At 43.4% G+C, this 23,496-nt stretch overlaps 1 protein-coding gene across 1 annotated transcript; it reads right to left on the minus strand.

Annotated features, from left to right (window-relative positions):
• Window positions 1-554: 554 nt before the first annotated feature.
• On the minus strand, window positions 555-23,492 carry zzef1 (zinc finger, ZZ-type with EF hand domain 1). Its single transcript, XM_028420906.1, has 54 exons — window positions 22,952-23,492; window positions 22,138-22,282; window positions 21,839-22,033; window positions 21,580-21,763; window positions 21,279-21,478; window positions 20,484-20,694; window positions 20,252-20,368; window positions 19,582-19,760; window positions 19,235-19,333; window positions 19,054-19,145; window positions 18,807-18,952; window positions 18,444-18,549; window positions 18,054-18,272; window positions 17,504-17,595; window positions 17,188-17,408; window positions 16,968-17,101; window positions 16,825-16,895; window positions 16,625-16,739; window positions 16,371-16,536; window positions 16,177-16,298; window positions 15,954-16,076; window positions 15,615-15,784; window positions 15,437-15,518; window positions 15,150-15,351; window positions 14,859-14,992; window positions 14,511-14,751; window positions 14,313-14,392; window positions 14,131-14,221; window positions 13,565-14,045; window positions 13,313-13,477; window positions 13,085-13,204; window positions 12,809-12,970; window positions 12,552-12,684; window positions 12,289-12,427; window positions 12,023-12,188; window positions 11,665-11,927; window positions 11,246-11,418; window positions 10,890-11,085; window positions 10,633-10,793; window positions 10,099-10,379; window positions 9,685-9,859; window positions 9,442-9,574; window positions 9,131-9,357; window positions 8,669-8,977; window positions 8,485-8,585; window positions 8,256-8,391; window positions 7,779-8,138; window positions 7,518-7,661; window positions 7,260-7,428; window positions 7,029-7,127; window positions 6,745-6,910; window positions 6,201-6,351; window positions 3,960-4,031; window positions 555-2,671 (listed from the first exon to the last, which is right to left on the minus strand). Exons 1-54 carry the CDS (start codon window positions 23,363-23,365, stop codon window positions 2,591-2,593), a joined length of 9,114 nt encoding a protein of 3,037 aa, XP_028276707.1. The 5' UTR covers window positions 23,366-23,492; the 3' UTR covers window positions 555-2,590.
• Window positions 23,493-23,496: the final 4 nt, after the last annotated feature.

Here is a 23,496-nt window from a genome sequence, read left to right on the forward strand (position 1 = left end):
AGCTGACTCACTCCAGTGTGGGGGCTTTGGTGGCGCAGAGGGGCACTGAATCATCTTGGAGCCTTATTGAATATTTCCTCCATTTGATGTCATTATCGCCCCAGTGATCATCACTCCCATCATCAGCGCTGTCCCCGAGACTCCAGATTACAGGCAGGGGAGGGATGGTAGGAGGCAGGCAGGCAGGCAGGCTGACCAGGGGCTGAGAGGACCTTTGAGGAAGACACTGAATAAACAGACACACACATCACTGCTCTGCTCAACCAATAAACAGCAAAGAAATGTACTCCTTTTTTTTAGTTCACACAATGGAGCTGTTTGGCTGACTAAAAGAGAGAAGAAGAAGAAATGTGTTTGTTTTCTCAGAGGTTAGAAGCAGCATGAAAGAACTATTGATGGTGGTGGATGCAGCTCTGTACACGCTCGCTCTGGGTGTGTGTGTGTGTGTGTGTGTGGGCTCTAATCAATGCCGACTGTGTTATCAATTCTATTATTTGCTGCAGCACATAAAACCTGCTGTTGAACCTGCACATAAAGGAAAATGACAGCAAAGGTCATTTTAAGTCATTTCTATGTTTTATTAGAAATTGATCATATTTCAACCCAAGCTGTTTTTGTTATACCTTCAATCTGCCATGCATACAAAATCAGAGTCAAAGTGTAGATCTGTTAGTTCCCAATAAAGATCAAATCAATATCAAAGTCTTTCTCCTGTGCAAGTAATATTAACACATATGTACATTCAAATTAGTCAGCCTCAAGCATCCTTGTGAAAAGAAACCAACGTTAAAAGTAAAAAGTTACAAAAAACTTCAAATTAAACAATATATTTCTCTTTTAAAATATAATTAATAACATTTCTGCTAATGTGAGTTAAATTATGATTGCTTCATTTTTAACCATAGGCACATTGTAGATAGGTGAGGCGTCGTAGAAGCCAAATGGAGGCCATGCAGCTGATGTTTGTGTAAACAAAATCACCGAGCTATCCTGTCGGGACCACGTCAGAAATAAAAGGTAAAAAAAAATAATAATAATAAAAAAATAAAAAATAAAATGAACAATGTCTGAAGGTTTTCCTCTGCTCCAGCTTTTTCACAGGGTGGCCATTAGATATGTGAAGAAGAGAATGAATTCTTTCAGGAGCTGTGTTAGAGATGTTTCATGGCTCACAATGTTTGGTTTCTTTGGTATAAAACTACAATGAATTCCTACAACTAAAAGAATCTTCTTTCAAAATGTTTACAGTAGGGATTGCTCACTCTCCTCCAAACTGATTGATCCAACATATAAAACTGGATGTGTTCTTTGAAGGTGAAAGCATGTGTTGGATGTGTCTGCAGCCTTAATGAGGTGTGGGGTTAGTGTGATGATTGGAAGTCACTTTTTAACATCTAAGGAAGCGTCACACCTGTGTAATTACAAAAGCTGAGGTAATTCAGTATGAGACCTATTTTTGCTTGTGTTACTAGTGAGTGTGATTATGTGTGTATTTTACACTTTATAATAACGTGAAGCTGTGTTATTCCACATTCGTTACCGTACACAGTTTATGGGGACAAACATCCAACTTTTCTTTCACTGCTGTGAAAATAAATCAGAAACTGTTAAATCTTACAAAAAAATGATAATCTGAGGATAAAACTGAAGGCCTTCAAGAGATTAGTGACTTTTTTTGCTGTTATTCATCATTTGACATCATAATGATCTTTCATTCATTAACTAAAGTGATAGAATAACATGGAGGAATGCATTGTAAATATATTCTCACAGTTTTTTTCCTAAGGTTCGATTTTCTCCAATCCTGTGCTATTGTGAGCATCACTGTTGCCCTGCTCAGCAGTTCTGCAGTAGGTTTGTTAAAGATATCCATGCTGACTTACTGACCCTACCTTTCAACAAGAGCCCTAAGAGTACCATCATCTACTTCTGCTTCTGGAACAGTAAAGGGGTAAATAGAAGAGGAAGAAAGGAAGCATAGGAGGCAAGGAGTAGAAGAAGCTACTGTTGTAGGTCATTACTTTCTCTCGGTGGTGACTAATGAGACGCCGCAGTTCGGGACAGTATTTTTAGGATGCTCTACATGTCCACTGAGACATGCAGTCACCAAGGTGACCTGCTTTCACCACGATCAGCTATGTAACCAGAGTGGCTGCTGTTTGGGAGGAAAAAGGCAGAAAAAAAATCCAATATACTTCCCCTTGAAAGTTGCAAATTTGGCACACATCATGTCCTTTAGCATGGTATCTTCAAGTTTAAAAAAAACACAGACCCCAAATAGTTCTTGTTTGAGTGAATGCACATGCTGATATACTGGATTCACCTAAGGCAAAAGGATTGTGAGTAAGTGTGAAAAGTGCACTGTGAGTTCCCCCCCTCCACAGCTCATGTCCACAGTGCTGCAGAGTTACCAGTGTGGAGGGAGAGAGAGAGAGAGAAACAGGGAGGGGGCGTCCTGTTAGAAGAAATGCTCTGGGTGGTTAGGGAGCCTTTCCTCCCTCAACTCTCTGCTCCTCCTTCAGAGGGAACCAGCTGAGTCAGGACGTGTCCCCTTCAGGATGCTCTACTTTTTTCCTCCTCCAGGGACTTCTTAAGGGGACACGTTGAGCAGCTTGGTAGATTTATTGGAGTAATTGATAGCCAGGCTGATGGCGGCGATGTTCTTCAGAGCCTGTACGATAAAGAAAGTCTATTAGTATGTGAATGAAATTCTGAAGAATACTCAGTGAGAAATAATACAGAAGAAACACATCAACTTATGTAATAATGAAGTGTTTGTTAAGTCCTTCATTGGTTTGTATTGTTGTTTAGCTGTGTGTGTTTTTCTGTAAAACTGCTGATACAGAGACAACCAACCAGAGCATGTTAGATCTAAATCTTAATTAAATACACAAAGCAATCGACCAAATTTAACTCTACATGTAAAAACTGAATACCTCTGGCTGTTGTCAACACATAACACCAAGCTTGAGGGGAGTTTTAGGGTTAACTAACTCTCCTTTTCACATTACAGTACTGATTGTTAATGCAAAACTCTCTTTCCTTTAAAAGCCCTAACAGTGTAGGCTCAATGTATATATTCATGTTGATGCTTTTGGGGACTGTCTGACATTTTTCATTATTCTTGTACAAAATAATATACTGTCCAATAATAACGTGTCCTTCTCCCTGCCCCACACAGGAAAGCATGCTGATTTGACAGAACGGGCATCTTGCTCTTTTCTCTGTGTTAATTTAACTATAGGATAAATAAAGATCACTGAGCACAATAGCTCTGAACACTGAAACCTCAGTATTACTAAGAAGCCCAAAGCTTGTCCCAGAAAGTAAAACCGTTTTGCTTTGGAGCTTTCCCAGCTTTTTCAACAGGAACTTCAGCCAATTCGGCCTTAGACTTCACATCATTGTTATCATAATAGTTATGACTACTGTGCCAACTGCCAAGTCACCTATGGTTCTGTTTTCAAGCTGACAGGTATTAGGTAACTGCTCAACAGAACCACCTACAATGTTTTCTTTTCCACCACCCCACATCCTCTGCTCCTCTTAACTGCCTTCAGGCTCCTCTGCTGTATTACGGGGTGCCGAGGACGCTGTGGCTCGCTCTGCCACAAATGCTAATGGACTGTAATTACCAAATACATTAGTCCCTAGTGCAGCCCACACACATTCAAAACAAGAGGAGGGGGGTGCTGAGGGATCTGCTAGGTGTCAACAGCTCTCGGATTCACCAGCAAAAGAGACTCCAGCCGTGAGCTGACTCACAGCGACTGAAGACCGTTCAATCAGCAGGACTGCGTGGTTAAGAAAAAGAGTTACATAACACTTCAGGGTGCACGGGCACCTTCTCTGAGATGCTATTATCCACATCAGGCAACAAATTCACAACTGGAATCCAAAGATGACTGATGGAAAGACCTTCACGTCAAAAAGATGTCAATAGTTTGCAAAAGCCTTACCATTGCAGTGTGATTAAGGAGCTGCTCGTCCGTGGTCATGGCTAACAAGTACTCCTGGAGAATGCCTTGTGCCTGGAAAAAACAACAGACATTGGCAATTAGTGACATTTAGCTTGCAAAGAAACATAGGTGACCTCACAGGCCAGATAGCTGTCATGAGAAGGAACTTCCCAAGACACACTACTGTAAGAAGTTACATAAGAGATTCATTCAGTTATAAATGAGGCCTGGTTCCCTGAGCGCTCTTCATCTCCATCTCAGCATCAAATTGAACTGTGGAATGTTGGAAAAGTTACTCAAAATTATAAACAAACTAAAGAGTGCTTCATCTACAGCCCAATAGGAGAGAAGTACCTCAGGTTACATAAGCAAAGAGACTTGGGCAATTCAGATAAGACTACACAGAGACTAAATGGGCTGAGACTGGCCAAATGGAGCTTTTACAGCACTAGAGACACAATCCAGACCACTGCTCTACCAATCAACTCACGGCACCCCAAATGTTTATGCTGGGGGAACATCCTAGGACAATTTGTACAGTCGGTAGTGCATGACATACTCTTTTGATTCCTAAATATAACTTTTACTTCCTGTGGAAGAGAGTTCATTGAATCTCAGTGGACCTGGCTATGAACTCCACGTGCATACAAAAACAGTGGACTTATGCTGAAACGTGAGCAGCTTCAGCCACTAAAAAAAGCTTTTGAATAAGCCGGTCCAGGCTCAGACCTAATAAGGCCACAGAGGAGTCCATGAAACATCTAGCTGCTTATTAGCTTCCCACGATTTTGCAATAGTGTCAACATGACGCATTTGAACTCTGCTTTATGTCATCACTGAAGTTAACCTCATATGTCAACATTACATGAAATCCACACAAATTCTTATTGTTTAGCAGTATGGTGACAAATGGCTGTGGGTAGAGCTGGAGGGAGATCACAGATCCTTAACAGTGATGTAGGTTTTTCAACATTTACTCTTTAGGACAGCAGGACTGTTTGAATAGTTAAATAGGAAATTCACAGGCATACAAAGAATTCAACTGACTACAACAAAATGACAAAATGTAATATTTCCATGTGTGACAGCGACAGCTGCAACAGAAGTGTCTTTTTAACCAAAAGTTATTTTATTCTGATCTGGAAATGCTGTGAGATCTGAAGGGTTAATGTTTTTATACACCACTGCAGTGTGTGCTTTTGTACACAACACTGAAGAGAAAAAAGTCACTTAGCGATACAGTTTCAAAGCGACACTGGAGATGATACACAGATTTGTGTCGCGTTAAGGACAAATCTATGTGATGATGCTCTGCTGGATGGAAGCTGTGTCACACACCATCATGTGTCTGTCGTTGTTACGACAACACTGCAGAGAACATGAAGGGGCATCCCGAGCAAGCTTACTGAGTACTGCTACTGCCCCCTGGTGTTTGCTGACATGTGCTGCTCTATCTGAACTTCTCTCTCACACACGCAATAACATCAGGCAGGTTCAGATAGGAGCAGAGAATCTATTCTGTGTTGAGTCAGCTGATGAAATTTTATTGTCAGATTGGAAACTGCATGCCTTGCCGACCAGATCAGAAACATAAAGGAGCTAGAGTTTTTTCTTGGGATGGGTTAAAATGCATTTACAGATGGGAAACTCCTGGCCAATGGCTTGTTCATAATCCTTGAGACTTCTCTTAATTAATAATTCAGGACAACTGAGAGAGAGAGAGTGTGCATACGCATCACAAAATGGATAGCGTCTCTTCCTCTCCCAGGCAGTCTGCAGAGAGCCTGTGTGGCACTGTGCTGTCTAGCAGATGGCATGGCCGGGCTTTGGCCCCGAGCCCAGCAACAGAACAGGTGGGTTGAGGGAAAAACATGCTCATCTTACAGAGAGACAGATATAAACAGAGAGAGAGAGAGAGAGAGAAGGAAAGACAAGAAGGGAGGAATGAAATGTTGAGTGTACTCTTTTCTCACCATTACACTGAAATTGCCTCATACTGAAAATAAAAACATGGATAGGTTGTCTCAAAAAAGGACGACTGAAAACAGTCCCTATAACAGCATTGTTGAATCTCCTCTATATTTAACCTACAGAGTCAATAAACCTGTCATCATGGCAGAATAACTCAACAGGACTACACAAACAGCTAAAATGTCAACCTAGCCACACCTCTGGCTTTAACAATAATGGCTACACAACACCGGACAGGGCCATTTATGTGTGTGTTTCTGCATTACTCACAATGGCACGGGCCTCTGCAATGAAGAAGAGCTCAGTGAGGGCTCTGTGAAGAGGCAGCAGCACAGTGATACTGGTGGGATCCTGGCTCAGGCTGTTCTCCATTGTCATAAAGAGCTGCCATAGAGGTCGCAGCAGCATCAGCTCACAGGCTCTGCAGCACAAACAAAACAAACACATAGTAAGACAAAGAAGTTGAGATGAGTAGCCAAATGCAGCACTTTGTGAAAAGTGAATACATTTTGAGTTGCTGAAGGACATCTTAATGCTTCTGCTGTCTGTGCAAACACCAACTTCTTATAATATGTTTGTCAAAGGCGACGCCCGAGTCACTCTGCTCATTTACAAATTCCTAAACACATACTTTACCTCATTTCCATGGTGATTACCAGAACATATATGAAGCTGTGCATGCAAACTTTGTGTGCAGGTGTTTACTTTGCAACCCCGTGAGCAGGATATACTGCTGATATAAATTTACTGATAGGACCATTAAATATGCTGAAAAGCATGGGAACCTGAACTATGTGAGCAAGGCTGGACTTACGTCTGTGACTGACACTGCAGCAGGCGGAGCAACAAGTGAATGGCTTTGAGTCGCTGGTTTCCAGTCTGGCGACAGGCAACGCCCACCTGCCATTCCCAGATGTCAGACAATGGCAGTTGACTCAGCACTTGGTCATCTGCTAACATTTGCTTCAGTATCTCAAAACCTGAAACATAAAAAAAGCACAGAGGATGAAATCCAGTCTAAACTTCCAATTGTAGTTTTATTGCAGTCAAGTTTAAACAAAACTAAAAGGAGTGTGTATCTGCTCCAATGTGAAGTACCTGTCTGGAAACGTCCCCTGTGGCCTCCAGTAACCGTGAACTTATAGCCCCACTCGGTGTTGCTCATGTCTGACATAAATCTGTAGTACAGAGTATCACCTGAGAAGAAAAACAAGTCAGAAGACGGACTTAGTTCATTCATACTAACAGCTACCTATTAAAAAAAGGCACATATATATATATATATATATATATATATATATATATACACTTTGAGTGAACTGTTCTCACCAGGAATCTCAAAATCTGACCATTTTTGAGGAGACCCACTGAAATTGTGAACATCCTGGAGGAAATCACTGCTGCTTGACATGATGAGCTCATCACAGCCTTCCTCTGTGTAGCAGCGGGAGTCAAACTTCACAGACAGGTATATGGCTCCAGGGATGTGCACCTTGTCCTAGAGAAAGTAGACGGACACAACAAAATGGATCGGAACTGTCTAAGAGAAAAGGGAGCAAAATAAATAAATAAAAAACATTTACCCACCTCAAAGTTAGTGTTGTTATCATATGGGTGTTTAGACTCTTTGACCAGTACAGCCATACCTGGCTCCTCCATGAACTGGCAGGCAGTGAGAGACAGACTGCACAGCATACTCTGGCTGCAACCCTTCAGCACCCTCTGTAGAATCTGTTTATTAATGAAATGTCACAATAACATTAGAGTACAAACCTCCTTTAATATATGTTCATTCAACATTTTGAAGAAGTTGTAGTGAGATCACAACACACTCCACATTCATCTCACCTTCTCCCAGAGCGGCCTTTCCTCCAGCTGCATCAGCATGTCCAGGATATAAGCCATGTGTGAGGCTCCATTCAGTTCCAGCGCCTCTTCGCTCAGTGCTGCCTCTGCAGGCCAGTCGGCCAGCAATGAGGCCAGCACGTGGCGTGCGTACAGCGTGGCGATAGCCTGGTTAACCTTCACCAAGTATTGACGAACTGCCCGATTGCTGCGCACATCCAGTTCTTTGTGCAACAGCGCTGAGCTTTTGGTGCGTCTCTGTTTGGCATAGCTGAGCTGCAAGTCGCTCTCTGAATTAGTGATGAGCTTCTGGGCCACTACGTTGATTTCCTCTGTGGCCTTTTCACAGTGACTGGGTTTAGACTGAGGATAAGAATACAGACAAAATCTCAAAATGGACTTTCTGGACATTTTTAAGTTGCATAATGTTGGTGGTAAAACAAAAAAATACTATTTCTAAAGACATTTTTAACAAATTACCATGCAAGACACCACAATCATGTCAGTATCCACAGCCTTGGTATTCCTCTCCTCAGACCGAAGCCGCCTTGTAGGCTGCCACTTCTGAGCCAGTGTACGGATTGTCTCATCTGTTTTTATCTCTTCTCCATCAAATCTGAAAAGGACACAAAAGGACAGAATATAAGAAAGTGTTCTGATTAGAATGTAAAATATAACTTTTGGAGCAACTAGAAAACAAAGATCTGACCTCTTCTGTACATCCAGGAAGAAGGAGTCTGTCCTCTTCATCTGCAGCTCATACATAGCTCGCAGGATGGGCAGAGGAGCGTTTAAGGCATCGTGGGTGATCTGATTTGAAGAAAACAGAGACTTTAGATGACTGAGTCACATCATATGTTCCTGCATATAGTATAGGTAGTCTTCCTCCTGACCTGGAAGCAAATCTTTGTCTCCTCATCAAGACCCTCTAAGGGGTCAGGCCTGTTTACTTCAGAGTCATCAGCACAACAACTGGAATGGTCCGAGTCATGCTCCTTATCGTGCTCTCTTTGGTCTCGCTCAGAGTCCTGGGCCATCGAATGGATCTCCCTCTTTGAAGAGTAGAGCATGATGGAGAGAATCTCTAGATCTCGCAACAGCCAGAGCTTACTGAAGCCAGTGCCTTTGCTGCACTTCCTCACCAGCAGCTGGGTCAGCCCAGACTGCTGGATGGCTTCCTGAGCTTGCTCCACTCCATGCTTCTACACAGAAGAACAACAAGGAATGAGAAAACTCCCACCAGGAAGACACACCCAAAACTTACATGAAGCCATGGGGTATTAAAAAAGAGTTAGTAGTGAGCTTTATGAGAGCAAAGGGACAGGGGCTTGTAGATATTCGGTCACAGTCAATACCTTAAGTGTGTTGTATAGACCCTTAAGAGCCAAGGACAGGACCCAGGAAGCCTCCACAGCATCAGGAGTGCCATTGTCCTGGCTTGTTTGCAGTAGGTGGCTGATGATGGAGGTGAAATTGCTCAAGTAGCGACTGAGCAGTGTCTCTGGGCAGCCCTGGCCTTCTGACTGCCCGGGGAGGCCAGCTGTGGTGGAATCCTGAGACTGAATAAGTTGGTAGTCTTTTACTGTGAAAGAGAGGAAAAACTGTTTAATTCCATGTTTATTTCTCAGCACTAGCAACTCTGTTCATGTGCTAACACTGCACTGACCTGTTTTTCTCTTGCGTGTCTTAACATCCACCACTGCAGCATGGTTCTTTTCTGTGAAGTGTTTGAGCAGGATCATGTTGTGCTGTTCGTTGGCATTGTCGATAAACACAGTCTGCGTGCCCACGCACAGTACCTGACAGACACAACGGAGTCACAGCTGAGTTTATAGTGTCAGGAATCACAGTCAAGCTTTCAGTCAGTTACACCTTAGCAATGCACATGCCTGAAGACTATATCACTTACCTCAGGAAATCCCACCAGCACCAGGAGGGTGAAGAGGTTGGTACGTTTCAGAGTTTGTGGTAGCTGCTGGATGCAGTGGTCAGTGAAGGCAGCAATAACCGTGTTCCACTCGGGGCAAGCATTAAGACCGTGTAAAATGTCTGCCACTGTGCAAGCCCAGTCCAAACCAATACGACTGCACAACACAGCAAAAGATCAATCGATTACCACACACTGTTTTGTAGTCTAAATAAAGTTATTAAAGATGGGAACTTAATCACTAAGTTTAGCCTCCTCATTTTAATCATGCGACTGTGAGAACTATGCAAAAACCAGGAGCCAAGTAAACAGGTTTGGAATTTGTTTTTGTTTTTTTACAACTGTCGTCAAGAATATGGATCAATAACTGTTTACATTTTTATGAGGTCATCTTACCTGTCTAAACAGACAGCCCCAAGGCTGAAAAGCAGCTGGGTGGTCTTCCAGCCCTGGGTGTCTGAGCTGACTGCCTCTCCTTGTGTCAGCAACTCATACTTGTCAGCCAGGGCCTCTGTGACAGCAGTGTCAGCCTCTGACGGAGAGATACGTAGCAGCAGCTGACCCAGAAGTCCAAGTGTGAGGTGGTAGGTCTCATTGAGAGATCCAGCATTGGAAATGACTGCCCTGAAAAGCTGGGGCAGGATGGAGCTCAGACTGGGCAGAGACAGGATGATGCCCTGAGAATACAAGACAAACTGATGTTATTGATAAATACAAAGATAGCATCTCAGTGAGAATACAACATTATGAAAAGTGAACTTTTCAGGAACATACTTGTGTGTTAGTCACACACATTGTTAGTCTTCATGCTAGGCTTAAATGATCTTGCTATGCAGGCATGGGGATGGTGTCACTTTTATAACAACTTTGAACAATGAAACAATTTATTTGTCAAATTACACAATGACCATTGTGTTAGATTGTACTTACTGGTTTGGCTGGTGGTAGCATGGCTGCCAGCAGTCCCAAGATCCTCTCTCTGGAACACTCTGAAAACACATGTTCCTGAAGGGGGACCTGGGGCAACCTTTCTGCTGTCTCCTTGACAACATCCGATGGTGGTGAGTTGTCTCCTTGTCCAGGCTCTGAAGCTGAGAACATTAAAGAATTAAAAGGGTGACCAACAGCGAATCGAAGTAAAACTAATAATAAAATTTGTGCTAAATTCAGGTGTTCTCAGTACTTACGTCGAATCACAGGAGATAGGGGGTCTTCACTGGACACAGAAGGAGTCTGGCTGAGGCTGGGGGAGTCTAAAGTGTCCTGGGTGACCAGCTTCTTTTTGTCCCCATCTCCAGTGTTTGGTGGGAAGGACCCCTCTGGAGGAGCAAGGGGTGGAGAGTTGATCTCCTTTACCTTTTTCTCCTTGCCTGATGGTTTGCTCTGGTAATGAGAGAATACAAGCTGTTAAATAACTATACTCTAGCCGAATTTACATTCCCAATATTACATAATATACATAATAAGTACATTTGCATGTATGAATTTCTACCTATGTCTTTAAATCTCTGTATGACATAAATACACATGTTTTGTTCCTCACCTTGTCTCTAGGAGATGATGGCGAGCAGATTGCTGCAGTGCTGCCAGGCAGTGAGGAGGTGTCAGTGGCTGTACTGAGATCCTGAGAGGACTCAGGAGAGACTGGACACAGCTCACTGTCAGAGGCAGACTCATTGGAAGACAGCAAAGAGAGCAAGGCTGAGGAACGGAGACCTTTGTGGAAGACAGGAGACAAAGGTTTACACAGGAAAAACCTTTTAGCCATGTGGTAACATGGCTCACTGCACAATTTATACCCAAAAATACATGGGTGGATAAAATTTCTCTTTCAAAACAACCACTTTGAATAACGGGCTAAAACTTTATAATTTATTTAGTAAATATGAAGCTGGTGCTAGTAGCAAGAAAGAAACAGCTAGCCTAGCTCTGTCCAAAACTTTTTTTTTCCTTTGAACTTACCTTTGCCAGTCTGCCCCTTGAGCAAGCAGTCAGTGATGAGTTGTGAACAGCGTGTCTGCAGGCCAGAAGCCTGATTCAAAGTGTTGCTGTCCAAATACTCTCCTTCCATCTGTTTCTCACTGCTTAGTTCTGATGTGTAGAGGGCCAATGCGGCAAAGAGCAGCCAGGAGTAGTTGTGAATGTAGGGCTGAATAAGGCGGTGGCGATCACTGATTCGTATGGTCACCATGGGGTAGACTGTGATGCGATGGGTGGGTAAATGGCTAGACATAAACAATATTAAAAAACAAATGAGGGGACCATTCAGATGTAAAACAATGTGTTTTAACAAAATCAAATTTAACTGTAAATGCATCACCTGTCGGGATACTTCTTTGCATTGTAACAACCGAAGCAGAGGTCGAAGTCTTCACACACATTGCAGTTGATCCTACTGCCAACAATGAGCCCCTGGCAGTGATCACAAGCATATTCCATGTTCACCATCTCATGGTCATCCTCGTGGCCTTCAGGTTTGGCACCACCTGGTCACAATACACAAAAACCACGTGTAATTTCTTCAAACTGGCTACATAGTCCTTATATGTGACTATTCATGTATTTGTGTGTAGTATCTAAACTTACTCAGGAAGCAGGTTTTGCAGAGGTCCATATCCATGCACTGCAGGCATCGGTAGCGGTGCCAGGGTGCCATCCTCTCACAGCCATCACACGAGATCACAACATTGAGCAGGTCACAGTAGCGTGCAATGAACATGTGCATCTGTGGATATATACATACAGAAAATACAGATGTAACCTGCAGAGCTACTCTGGTGTATTTCTGAATGTATTTGCTTATTTGCTAATGACACTGAATGAACACACATTTATGTATTGTTATGCACCTTTCTCCTGTCCTCCATGGAGTCCTCTTCATCTATTTTGTCATACCACTTCTCAAACATGCCATCCATACACTCATCCATCCACTCCTGGTTCTTCTTGTAGTCTGCGATTTCATCTTCCTCTGTCCATTGACTGAATGTGAATTAAAAACACAGTAATAATCCATCATCATCAAAGTAAAGCTTTGTCATTTGAAAGGTCACTTTTCATTTCCACTGTGCAGGGCCTTATATTATAAGTTGGGGGCTAAAATTACCTGATGGCAATGTCATGAACACTGATGTTCTCCTGGGACATGCTGAGGAGGAGGTCAGGGAGTTTGATGCTCAGGAAGAGAGGAAGGTCATGTACCTCCCAGTTCATGTCAAGGAGGTGCAACAAGCAGGTCTGCACACAGGACAGGGCCGGTAGCAGAGCTCTGCAAAGTGATTAGAATCAGGTTAGCATGCATACACGGTTACACGCTGAAACTGCTTTTTTCCAATCAATGTAGTTACAAATAAAAACAGTAGGTGTGTAACTAGAAGCTTACTTCTCATTGAGGCGATTAAAGCCCTGCACTGCGTCCACCAGAGTGAGCACCAGCTGATGGTAGGAACGCCTCACTTCCTCTCCCAGCTTTTGCCCACTGTCTGACAATTGAGAGAAATAACTGAAAAAGACAAGAGACAGAAAACCTTACTTACATAATTCCAGATTTATCAACATTTTCATTTGCACAGATTTTAACTAAAGTTAAAAAATCTCCCTGCAGGTATACCTGGTGAAGTCTTTCTGGCATGCTAGCAGCTCCTGTAGGAAAAGGATGCAGGGGGCTTGGAAGAGGTGTGGCTGTCCCAGAGAATGCAAGCACTGCTGAACCATCTCCAGCACCTTGCACACACTCAGAGCCTGGGCTTTGTTCAGGGACAGAGTTTGCAGGATGCTACAAGAAGAATAACTTGATGATATAACCCCTATGACTTCCATAAATCCGTGTAATTTTGCATTAAAAATGAAGTTGGTCAGTCACCTTGCAGTTGTGAGAGTCTGGTCCTTTATAAAGTTTAGGATGTGTTTGAGTATTGGGTAGCGATCCTTGACAGAGGGGGTCATGCGAGGCTCCTCTATGGAGCGGCAGGACAGAAGGCGTAGGCGTGCTCGGCTGAATGGTGCTTTACGAGGGAAGGTAGAGGGCGAGGCTGGCTCTGCTGGCTGGGTCGAAAGGCTCTCTGTGGAGCCCCTGTGGCCTCGAATGCTGTGCCCACAAGAAGAGGAGTTTAGAACTTGAGCAGCGGATGACTGACTCTGTCCTGCCTTGGCCTCACTGCCCTCCTCAGACCCTGCAGTCTGAGGCCCCAGAGAGGGGCTGGCCTGAAAGTCCCCCTCTGAGATCGAACTGGAGCGGAGGAGTGGAGCACTGCTGCCCTCTTTAACTTTGGAAGAGTCACTGCAATGGACTCCACAGGGTACAAATCGGAACAGTAAGAGGCTCTTCTCAATGCACATCTCAGCTGGAATGAAACAAAAAAGCAAAACTCAGCAAAAACAAAACAGTTGTTAAAAATAACAGAGTGTGGCCTTAACTGGAGACCTCACCTAGAGTATCCATGGTAACCTCATCCGGACCATTTTCCTTCTCCTCAGGAAGATTCATTTTGCCAACTAAGTATCTCTGCTTCATTTCCAACTGATGAGATATAAAGACCCAAATAGTAGATAGTTCAGTCCCATATTCAGGAGTCAGGTTGGGGTGAGACAATTAACAGTTAAATCCTTACCATCCATGTTCTGATGCTGTCTGCCAGTGAATACACCTGCACAAACTCTTCACTTAGACAGGACTTGCATTCCTGGTTAACTACTCACAAAAAGATACAAATATATATATAAATATAAAATATAAAAATAAATATAGTCAAGCAACAGAGCTCACAGAATAGCTCTTGATTCAGGGCCACTGAGCAGCTGAGAATTACCATAGGTCTTCAGGGCCAAGTTGAGTGCTGGTGTGTGATATATCATGGCTGCCCAAATGGCATTCACAGCTTGGTCTGTCTTTAACCCAGCAGCAATCTCATTCCTCATTGGCTGTTTTCTGCACGACTGCATAAGGGTCCTCATCAGCTCTGTCCTGCTGTCTGTTTGCTCCTGGGAAGGATTCCAACGGGCAAAGTCCTCCAGGAAGCATGTCAACTCATCAAGAGTCCAGTTATTTGTCTATAACAGAAAAACAAGACAATAGAATCATTTTTACCAGCTGTTACTGGCTGATTAAATGATACAGTCCTGTAAATGCCCCTTGTTTTACGCAGACTGGACTTTACCTGATCTGTGGATGTTCTAGTGCGATTTGGCTCCCTTGCTTCACACAACCCGTGTCGCAGGATGGGTTTCCAAAGAGGTGAAGTTTGAACATGGGACATTTTCCCAGCTGGAAGCTCCTTTACACTACGAATTTCTAGAACAGTAACACACACACAAAAGTCTGAATGATGATCTCTCAAAAACAAATAAAATAGGTTTAACTTTAAATACATTGCCACAGAAATGTCTCACTTATTGTGGTCACACACAGAGACACTTGATATTACAGGCCTTGTGCACAACAGTCTCACCATGAGGGGATTTCAGTGCCAGGGTTCTGGATGCGAGGCGTCCCATCAGGCGAGCCACCAGCAGTTGCAGGTCTGACATCCAAGAGATGGTGATATCTGGCAGACCCATGGCTGTCACAGTGAACTTGTAACCCCACTCATTATTGCTGCTATCAGAGTGGAAGAGGAACTGCAGCTGAGGGCCAGCGTCAAATGTCACTTTCTGAAAAAGCAAAGAAGCAAACAGACATGTGTAAAGAATTTAAGTTTTCCTAATGGAGACGTTTCAGTGGTACTCCATGGCATACCTTCGGCCACTTCTCAGTTCCAACCTTCATATCATAGCGGACCTTCCCACCTCGAGAATCTGTGAATTCTAGATAGTCATATCTGTGAATATTAATGATGAGATAAAGAGGATGAGTCAGTAAAATGTTTGCTGAGAATTTTAAATAAAGGGCATTTGAATTTTTTTGCATTTGTCACCTCTTCTCCGTCTCACAGCGTTCGTCAAACTCCACCTCAAACGAGGTTGCACCAGGACAGGCAAAGATGGTCGTCTCGTGGCGGCTGTTCTCATAGTTGTGAGGGGACTCCATATTCCAGGTCCTCAGTACCACTGGCTGCTGAGGCTGGTGCCAGCTTTCTTGATCCGCCTTACAGGTACATGTAATTAATGTTTGTTACAGACAGTGGTGGAGTACAAGGAAACACTGCATATTTCCATTTTATAATGAAAGACAAATATTGTAGTTGAATAAACACATCTGTCAGTTGCAATAGGTAGTTTGCTGTGCTACTGTATTACTGGCAAAGTAGACGGACCTTGGAAAAGATGTCCCCTGTATCACTTGACAAACTTTTGAGAAGCTCAACCACAGAGGAGAAGCTCTTCAGCAGCACACTGTGAGGGATGTCCAAGGAGCACAGCTCCAAGAGGAAAATCATCTGCAGCCCAAAATTCATTTTAAGTTAAACAAATATTACATTTGGCATAATTGAATGTGAAGGCAATTAAAACAAAATCAGAGAGCAAAGAGTATATTACCAGCTGTCTGAAGACTGTGGCGAGGATGGAGCTGCCTAATTTCTCAGTGATTTCAGCACAAGTGTATGTCTCCAGGAGGGCACTGAGAACAGTTCTTATACTTCCCAGGAACTGTTGCACATCTATTGAAATAAACCATTTAGTCACTCTGAAATAATATTATAAAGATAAGCAACACTGTTAATGCATCTCACATTTTAGCAGAATGTCTCTGGCCAGCTCCATCGCAACAGCTGTGGAAGCTCCACCTTTGAGCTGCAGGTAGCACCAGGAGAGCAGGCTTCCCTGCAGAGCCCAGAACAAGGACAGCAGCACAGTCCTGCTGGCTCCACTGCTCCCATCCACCATCAGCACCTCACACTAACACATGGGACACAGATGAAGAATCATCCAAACATGAAGTGGACTGCTGGTAAATGATTAGTAAGTATGGGTAAGTTTGACTGACCTCTCTTGTTGCCACCAACAGTAGTGTCTCCATGACTGACAGTATTGGACTGATGTCGAAATCAGAGGGAGCTCCTTTGGGAGGGAGCAGGAGAAGGCCACTTGGATCCTGGTCACTGTGTAAAACATGTCCATTAATTATCCAGTGTGTATACAGTATGAGACAAATGTGCTGTATCTGTATACTAACTGTATACTCACCTGAAGTAATTACAAAGAGATTCAAACGTCACCTTTATGGACTCTGGTTGATCTTCTTCGCTTATATTTTTCTGCAAAAAAATCATAATATTAGAATAATGGGGGTATTCTGATAATGACTATTATTATGCTTTTAAACTCACCATCATGTGAAAGAGCTTGTCTCGCCTGACATGTTTATCAGGGAAGAAAACAGCTGCTCCATTAAGAATGGCTGCGACTGCTTCCTTGTGCAAAGCTTTTGCCACTAAAGTCTCACCCTCTGGACAATCAACAACTAAAACAAACATCACAGATATTATACACTGACTTTCACTAATACTGACAAATCTGTTACATCAAGTGTGTGGTAGGCTCTCTTACTGTGGCAAAGGTGAGTATAGAGCTCATACACAGCGTTCATAGAGTCATTAGGAGGCTCTCCACTGCTGGATGTGGATGGACAAGCCGCTGCTGTAGCACCTTCCTCTGATCGACCGCTCTCTTCAGAGCCAGGGGCCTCCAGTGGGTTCGGCAGCATGGGGAAACAGTTCTGCATCAGCTGGAGGAGCAGAACTCTGCTCCTCAACACCTCGTCACCCTCACTAAAAGAATACATATTAAATCAGTAACAGGTGAGACTTTGATACAGATGGATGTGATATATAAACAAAACCGCAATGATAACAACACTACTCACATCTCCCTGAGTTTACTGTAGAAGTTCCAGAAGAGCGTCAAGCTGAGTCCACCAAAGTCCAGAAGATACTTCTGCTTGAAGTGAGAAGTATCCTGAAGATATGAACACACAGGACTAATTATCAAATCTATTAACATACTCTCAGAGACATGTGCTGTGTCCATTCACATTCAGTTAAATGAGATGTTGCAGTGTCTAACAATGGCCACAAGAGGGCAAACCAAATCATCCTAAATAACTGAAAATGTTTGAAGGCAAAAACACATAAAAGTACCTCCTATATTACCTCCTATATTACAAAGCAGGATCCTAGTGAAGGATTATATTATATGTTATATAACATGAGAACATTTTTGAAAAAATGCTAGAAACCTTTTTAAGAATGGTCTTTTCTGTCCTCTGTAAAATAAGGTGTCATGTATGATTTAGCCAATTTCACACAAATATATATATATAACATACTGGCACACATTATACAGTTTATATTGCGAAGTACAGTGGTAATATTTTCATAACTGTAATTTTAAAAACTTTTACTGGCACTAGTTACCATGTCTCGTGTAAGTTGCTGTATAAAAAATAGTGTCTTGTTTAACAGACAAAGGCCAGTGACAGCCTCACGGTCCAAGCTCTCCGTTTCTGGACTTAGGTCATCCAGATCTCCAAGCCTCTCAGTCCCAGGGGACAAATAGCCACTGAAGCTGAGGGACTGCACACCGAGACGCTCTGCCGAGTCCTGCCTGGCGCACAGGAATTTCACCATCAGGAACTGTGAAGAAAAGAAATCACATGAGTAAGTTGTGCAGTGACATGATAATGTCAGCAAAGGAGAGGAATGACTGACAACATGCCTGTATGTAACAAATCACTGTGTTAACAAAAGTTAAATGGTGAGACTCAAATGAATAATGGGGAGAGAGCAACCTGATGTACTGTGTACCTTTGCAACGCGACACTGCTGCAGCTTGATCTCCACATCATTCCAGTCGTCCTCCAGCTCAAACCAGCCAATGGGCTCATCTTCACACTGTGCTGGAATCTTCACACTGCAGGTCAGGTGACAGCATGGTGTGTCAGCCATGAACTACAAAAACTGAGGCAGATCCTTACACCACTGAGGGGCATTCATGCCCCACACAAACTAACAACACTGTATATGTAGACTGGATGGCTCCCTTAAATGCCAGTGTGCTGAATGAAACATTGTGAAAATGGTGAACATTTTGCCCTCTCACACCTCAGTGCTATTATTTATAAATCGCTACATCAATGACCATGATCGCAAAAAAATATATATTCTTACTTGTCTTGCACAAAGTCCTTGTAGTCCTTGCTGTCCCATGTGTCAAACTTTTTGAACCTCTTGAAATGTTTCTCTGCATCAAAAGGATCTTCATCCTTGTATGCAAACACCAAGCCACATTTTGCTCCAATGGCTCCCTTTCGCACCTTTTAACACACACCAGTGTCAGTGTTGTGAACAGTAATTTTCCATCACTGTCTAGATGCCAGGTTTCTCATTGTAATGTTAAAAGCATAAGAAAACTCACTTTGATCTTCATCTGAGTGACCTGAAAGTAGCTCTGGTCCTCCGTTGACAGGATCACGCTGGCTTTCTTCCTGCCACTTTCTGTGAGAAAACCTGAGGAGAGATAAGCATTTTGTAACGCTTGAGGAACTGTTCATACTGTTCTTGACATAAGAATGAAGTGTTATTGAATTCAGCTGTACCGTCTCCAGTGGAAGACTCTGTGAGCATGTTTTCTGGACCTGATTTCTCCTCTTTACTCTTTACATCACAGGCCTGTAGGTGCAGTTGGAGGGGCTTCCCTGTAATGAGTCAGCATTGTTGCCATGGTTAATTATTTGATCATTTTCCATAATCACTGCAATTCCATTGTTCTACTGGAGGGCAGTGATCACCACACTGAAGTGCAGCTTTGTAACAGAAGTAGTGATTTTCCACTGTATTGTCCACTAATGCATTTGCTCCTTCTAGGCTAAGCACTTTCTCTTTCATGTCTATGGTTTCAAATGTCTCCATGTGAATCAGAGTGAGTAAGGGTTGGTCACGTTACCATTCCGATAGAGTAGTCGCAGTCGGACGGAGGCCATGGAGACGATGAGGGAGGAGGCCTTGTAATTGGTCTCTAAATGATCACTGATGCAGGACAGGGCCTGGAGTATTTTTGCCACGCTGCCTCTGGCCAAGGCAAAGGCCAGGAGGGTCGATTCGGCATCAGGACTCACACAGCTACTGCAGAGAACACAAACACCAAGTTGTTTGTGGGATTCATTCACAATTTAGGATTACCTACATTGCCAGTCACCAAGTAACCATGGTACAAAGGGGGATCGTGACCTTAATGGTGTCAATAAGAAATGAATGCAATTCTGCAAAAATGGTAGCCCCCCAAAGCATCCATTACTTTATGACCTTGCATACTTCGTACAGGATTTTACCATGCATACTTAAGACTGTGACTGTGATTAGCTTCAGGCGAACATTGAGCTGTTGATTTTGTTTCTGGTGAGTCCCTTTAAAACTGTTTTGACTAGGAATCTTGTTCAGCCAGCATGAACAGGAAAAAATAATCACAGGTCAAAAGTTACATGTATGGATGAATACACAATAAATCAACAGATATAGTGTGTCATCACCACACAATCAATATTTTAGCCTGTTTTCATTGCAATGATGTCAGCATCCTGAGCAAGTGTGCTGATGTAATCCCTACAGGTCCTTACTCTGCTATCCTGAGGAGAAATCCATCCACCTCCTCCAGGATGTTCAGAGAGAAGAACTTGGGGAACTCTGAGGATGAGGGCGTCAGGGACAATGGTGGCATGTGCCGTAAGGCTTTCCTAGAGCAAAACAACAAAGAGAAACCTCAGAACCCACAGTGGGCAAGAACATTATAATATTTGATACATGGCTTCATTTTTTTTTATCATCAACATACAAAATCCTGAATCTTACTGTGTGCTCTGGAGGACAGTCTGAGCCAGTGCAGTGTTTGTCTCCATGGATGCAGTGACCAAAGAAGTGAGGAGAGTCAGGTACCAGATGGCTGAAGCATCCGAAACAGACACCTCTTTACTCTTGGTAATCTGATAGCCCAGCGTCTTCAACCCATGAATCCGTGTGTCACATCCATCACTCAGGCATCGCTTAATGTTGATTTGGATGTCTGGGACAAGGCGAAGACATAATGTGGTTTAGCTGACTGATGGAATACATCACATAACAATGTGATGTCTGAGAAGGAGACACATGTGAACAGATCACTTCTACCCATATCTATGGAAAGATTAAAGGATGCAGAGGCAGGAAACTAAAACCAAAATGTCTTAAATGTGATCAAGTAATGACTGAATTAGTCTGTAATTACTTCCAAAATACATAGTGATGTCTTCACCATCATTTCAACATCTGTTAACTGACTGATCTTGCAGATAGCCGATGGCTTGGTCAGTTCTGCCTCATGGCACCAACTGAGCTTGTGAGCTAGAGCACTGACATTTCCTAATCAAGGTGTATATTCCTATTGGGCTTGATGAACATGATGAAAGAATACAGTAGCGTATGAGTTAGATACATTCAATCTTTTCTTCATACCGGCTTGTTTGTGGACCCAAACCACTTACCTATCTACAAAACCTAACAGTGCTCTTTGTCTTCATCTGACAGAGCAGAAAAGTAATTTCCTCTACAAGCAGAGGTGAAGGAACACACAAGCCCAATAAGTGGACAGACTGACAGATGGTGACTCACAGGGATGTGTGATGTTGGCACGCTCCAGGAGAGGTACGTAGCCCGTGACATTGCTAGGGATGCGAATGTCTCTGATCTCCTGCAGGGAACGCCGATTTTTCCCAACAGCAACTGAGACCAGCTGAGGCATATAGCTGTGGTCATTAGAAGCCACAGCAATGGCCAGACGTCTTAGAACTACACCTGGTTTCATTTTCAGCCTGCAGAAGAAAGAGGCATTAACACACATGGCCCAAAATCACCACATCCTAAAGATCAAACTGCTGTAAAATTAACAGCAAAGCTTCATATGACAGTTCACCTTATCCAGTGAGAGCGAGCGCTGCCATCTGACTGCCAGAAAGATGAAATTTCCCCATTTGTCATCTTGTAAATGTCTGAAACATTGGAGGAAGCCTCTATCGAGCTGTAGCACTGTGTGACCAACTTGACCTTGTCTACATCAGGATCACGGTCCAGCTCTGCTCTGTACTGGATATCTAAATCTGAAAGAGACAAACAGAGATGATGAAACCTGTTGCAAAGCTGAAGGCTGCTTAATAAGCACTACTGGTGCTCACCTTTCTCCTTCTGCAATAGGAATTCCAAGAAGTCCTGAACCACACTGGACCTCATGGTGCATATACTGTTGTAGCCCTCTAAAATAGGGAAAGGGATGGCACTGCTGGGGATACGATTCCTGTGTAAGAATTTAAGAATCTTGGAAGCATGTCCTCCTAATCGGTCTTTGGACTTGGAGAATATGTCAACAAAACCTGTGGATACAAGAAAATGATCACAAAGACTTTCAGGACGCTGGCGCCGCCTATACAAATAAGCTTAGTACTTTTCATTCAGGTAAACAAATCACACATCATACCTGGGGTTAGGGAGCAGGCCTGTAGCTGTCTTATCACATGACTCAGCTCTCCCTGTAGATTAGCTCCATTGGAGTTTTTCAGTGCAATCAGCATACTCTCTACATCCACCACTCCATCCCCCTCTGCATCAAACTGTCCAAAGGCCTGAGATAGGGGACAGTACACAAGGTAACTGATCAATCCTATAAATCCATGAATATTACTCAAAAACAAACAAGCAAACGACACACAACCAGCTTCACTGCTTATTGACTATGTTTCTTTATAATGTATATTTTAGTTGAGTCTTATGTCTAGTTGCCTTTTCATTTGAACAGGACATACAGTAGTTGTACATCTGGGTGCTTATGGAGGTTGCACTTTGAAGGAGACAATGTAATATGGGGTATTTAAAGCATAGGAGCAGTGCAAGCCTACCCACACAAAGCAGACTACAGTACACATTCATTAGTTAAACCATTCATCTAAAACCTTTAGTGAGACAACAAATGTCAAACAACAAAGCAGAGTACTCAGCTACAATGGTCAGAGCTGAAAACACAGTGACAATAAACCTGACAGGGATAGGAGACATCATGATAGCTCCATAGCCTGAATCGTTGCACACCATTAAGACTACTATATCAGACTTAAGATGACATCACATCATTTCTGCCCTTCTTACAGACTCACTATCAAATTACTCGCCATAAATGGGCGTGACAACAGCTATCAACGGATCTACCTTCACACCTGTGACAACAACAAGACTTTGAAATCATGACATTTCACGTCACTTATGTGAGGCACGTTTGTTTTCCTTTGGCTTTCTACCTCTTCACACTCATCCCTCGGAGCATCTCTGCTCTCCAACATCTCACAAAATTGTTCCACGTTAACAGACTCCTCTCCTCGGTTTAGCCGGTCTTCCAGCCACCGCATCAGGACACCCTCGTTCCCGGCCAGGACAGATTCATGAATGGCGACCCCTGAGTCGCTAATACGAGCAGCAGCTTCTCTTAGTTTCACTTGCTCTAAGAGCACCCCGGGGTTAGGTGGTCCACTGGTAGGCACGGATAAGTTATTAGACCCTCTTCCGCTTCTGCCAGAACCGGAGCCTCCAACGCCTCCAACACCGCCGCCAGTGGCCGCAGAGGCCGGACTGTCTTCCGCGAAGCCGGGGCTCTCCGTTTCCATGTCTTCCTCGTCACCGCTGCCTCCACCGCAGCCGCTTTCTGCGTTCCCCATGTTTGTTTCACCGACCTAGAGTTCCCCCCCAAAATCTCTGCGGCCCGCTGGGTGTCGTTTCGAAACGGCTGTACCGGTCTGTTCACAGACCTCCTTAATGTCAACCTACAGCGAGAGCTCCAACGTTCACC

Source organism: Parambassis ranga, chromosome 14, assembly GCF_900634625.1.
Source record: "Parambassis ranga chromosome 14, fParRan2.1, whole genome shotgun sequence".
NCBI classification, from domain to species: Eukaryota; Metazoa; Chordata; class Actinopteri; family Ambassidae; genus Parambassis; species Parambassis ranga.

What these genes read in the sequence shown, in the direction of transcription:
- zzef1 (XM_028420906.1), bottom strand. Translation starts at nt 23,365, where the DNA reads ATGGGGAACGCAGAAAGCGGCTGCGGTGGAGGCAGCGGTGACGAGGAA. An exon ending in CGAGGGATGAGTGTGAAGAG is followed by an intron (nt 22,283 to 22,951) that starts GTAGAAAGCCAA and finishes CCCCTATCTCAG; the next exon opens with GCCTTTGGACAGTTTGATGC. An exon ending in CAGAGACATTCTGCTAAAAT is followed by an intron (nt 16,299 to 16,370) that starts GTGAGATGCATT and finishes TTATTTCAATAG; the next exon opens with ATGTGCAACAGTTCCTGGGA.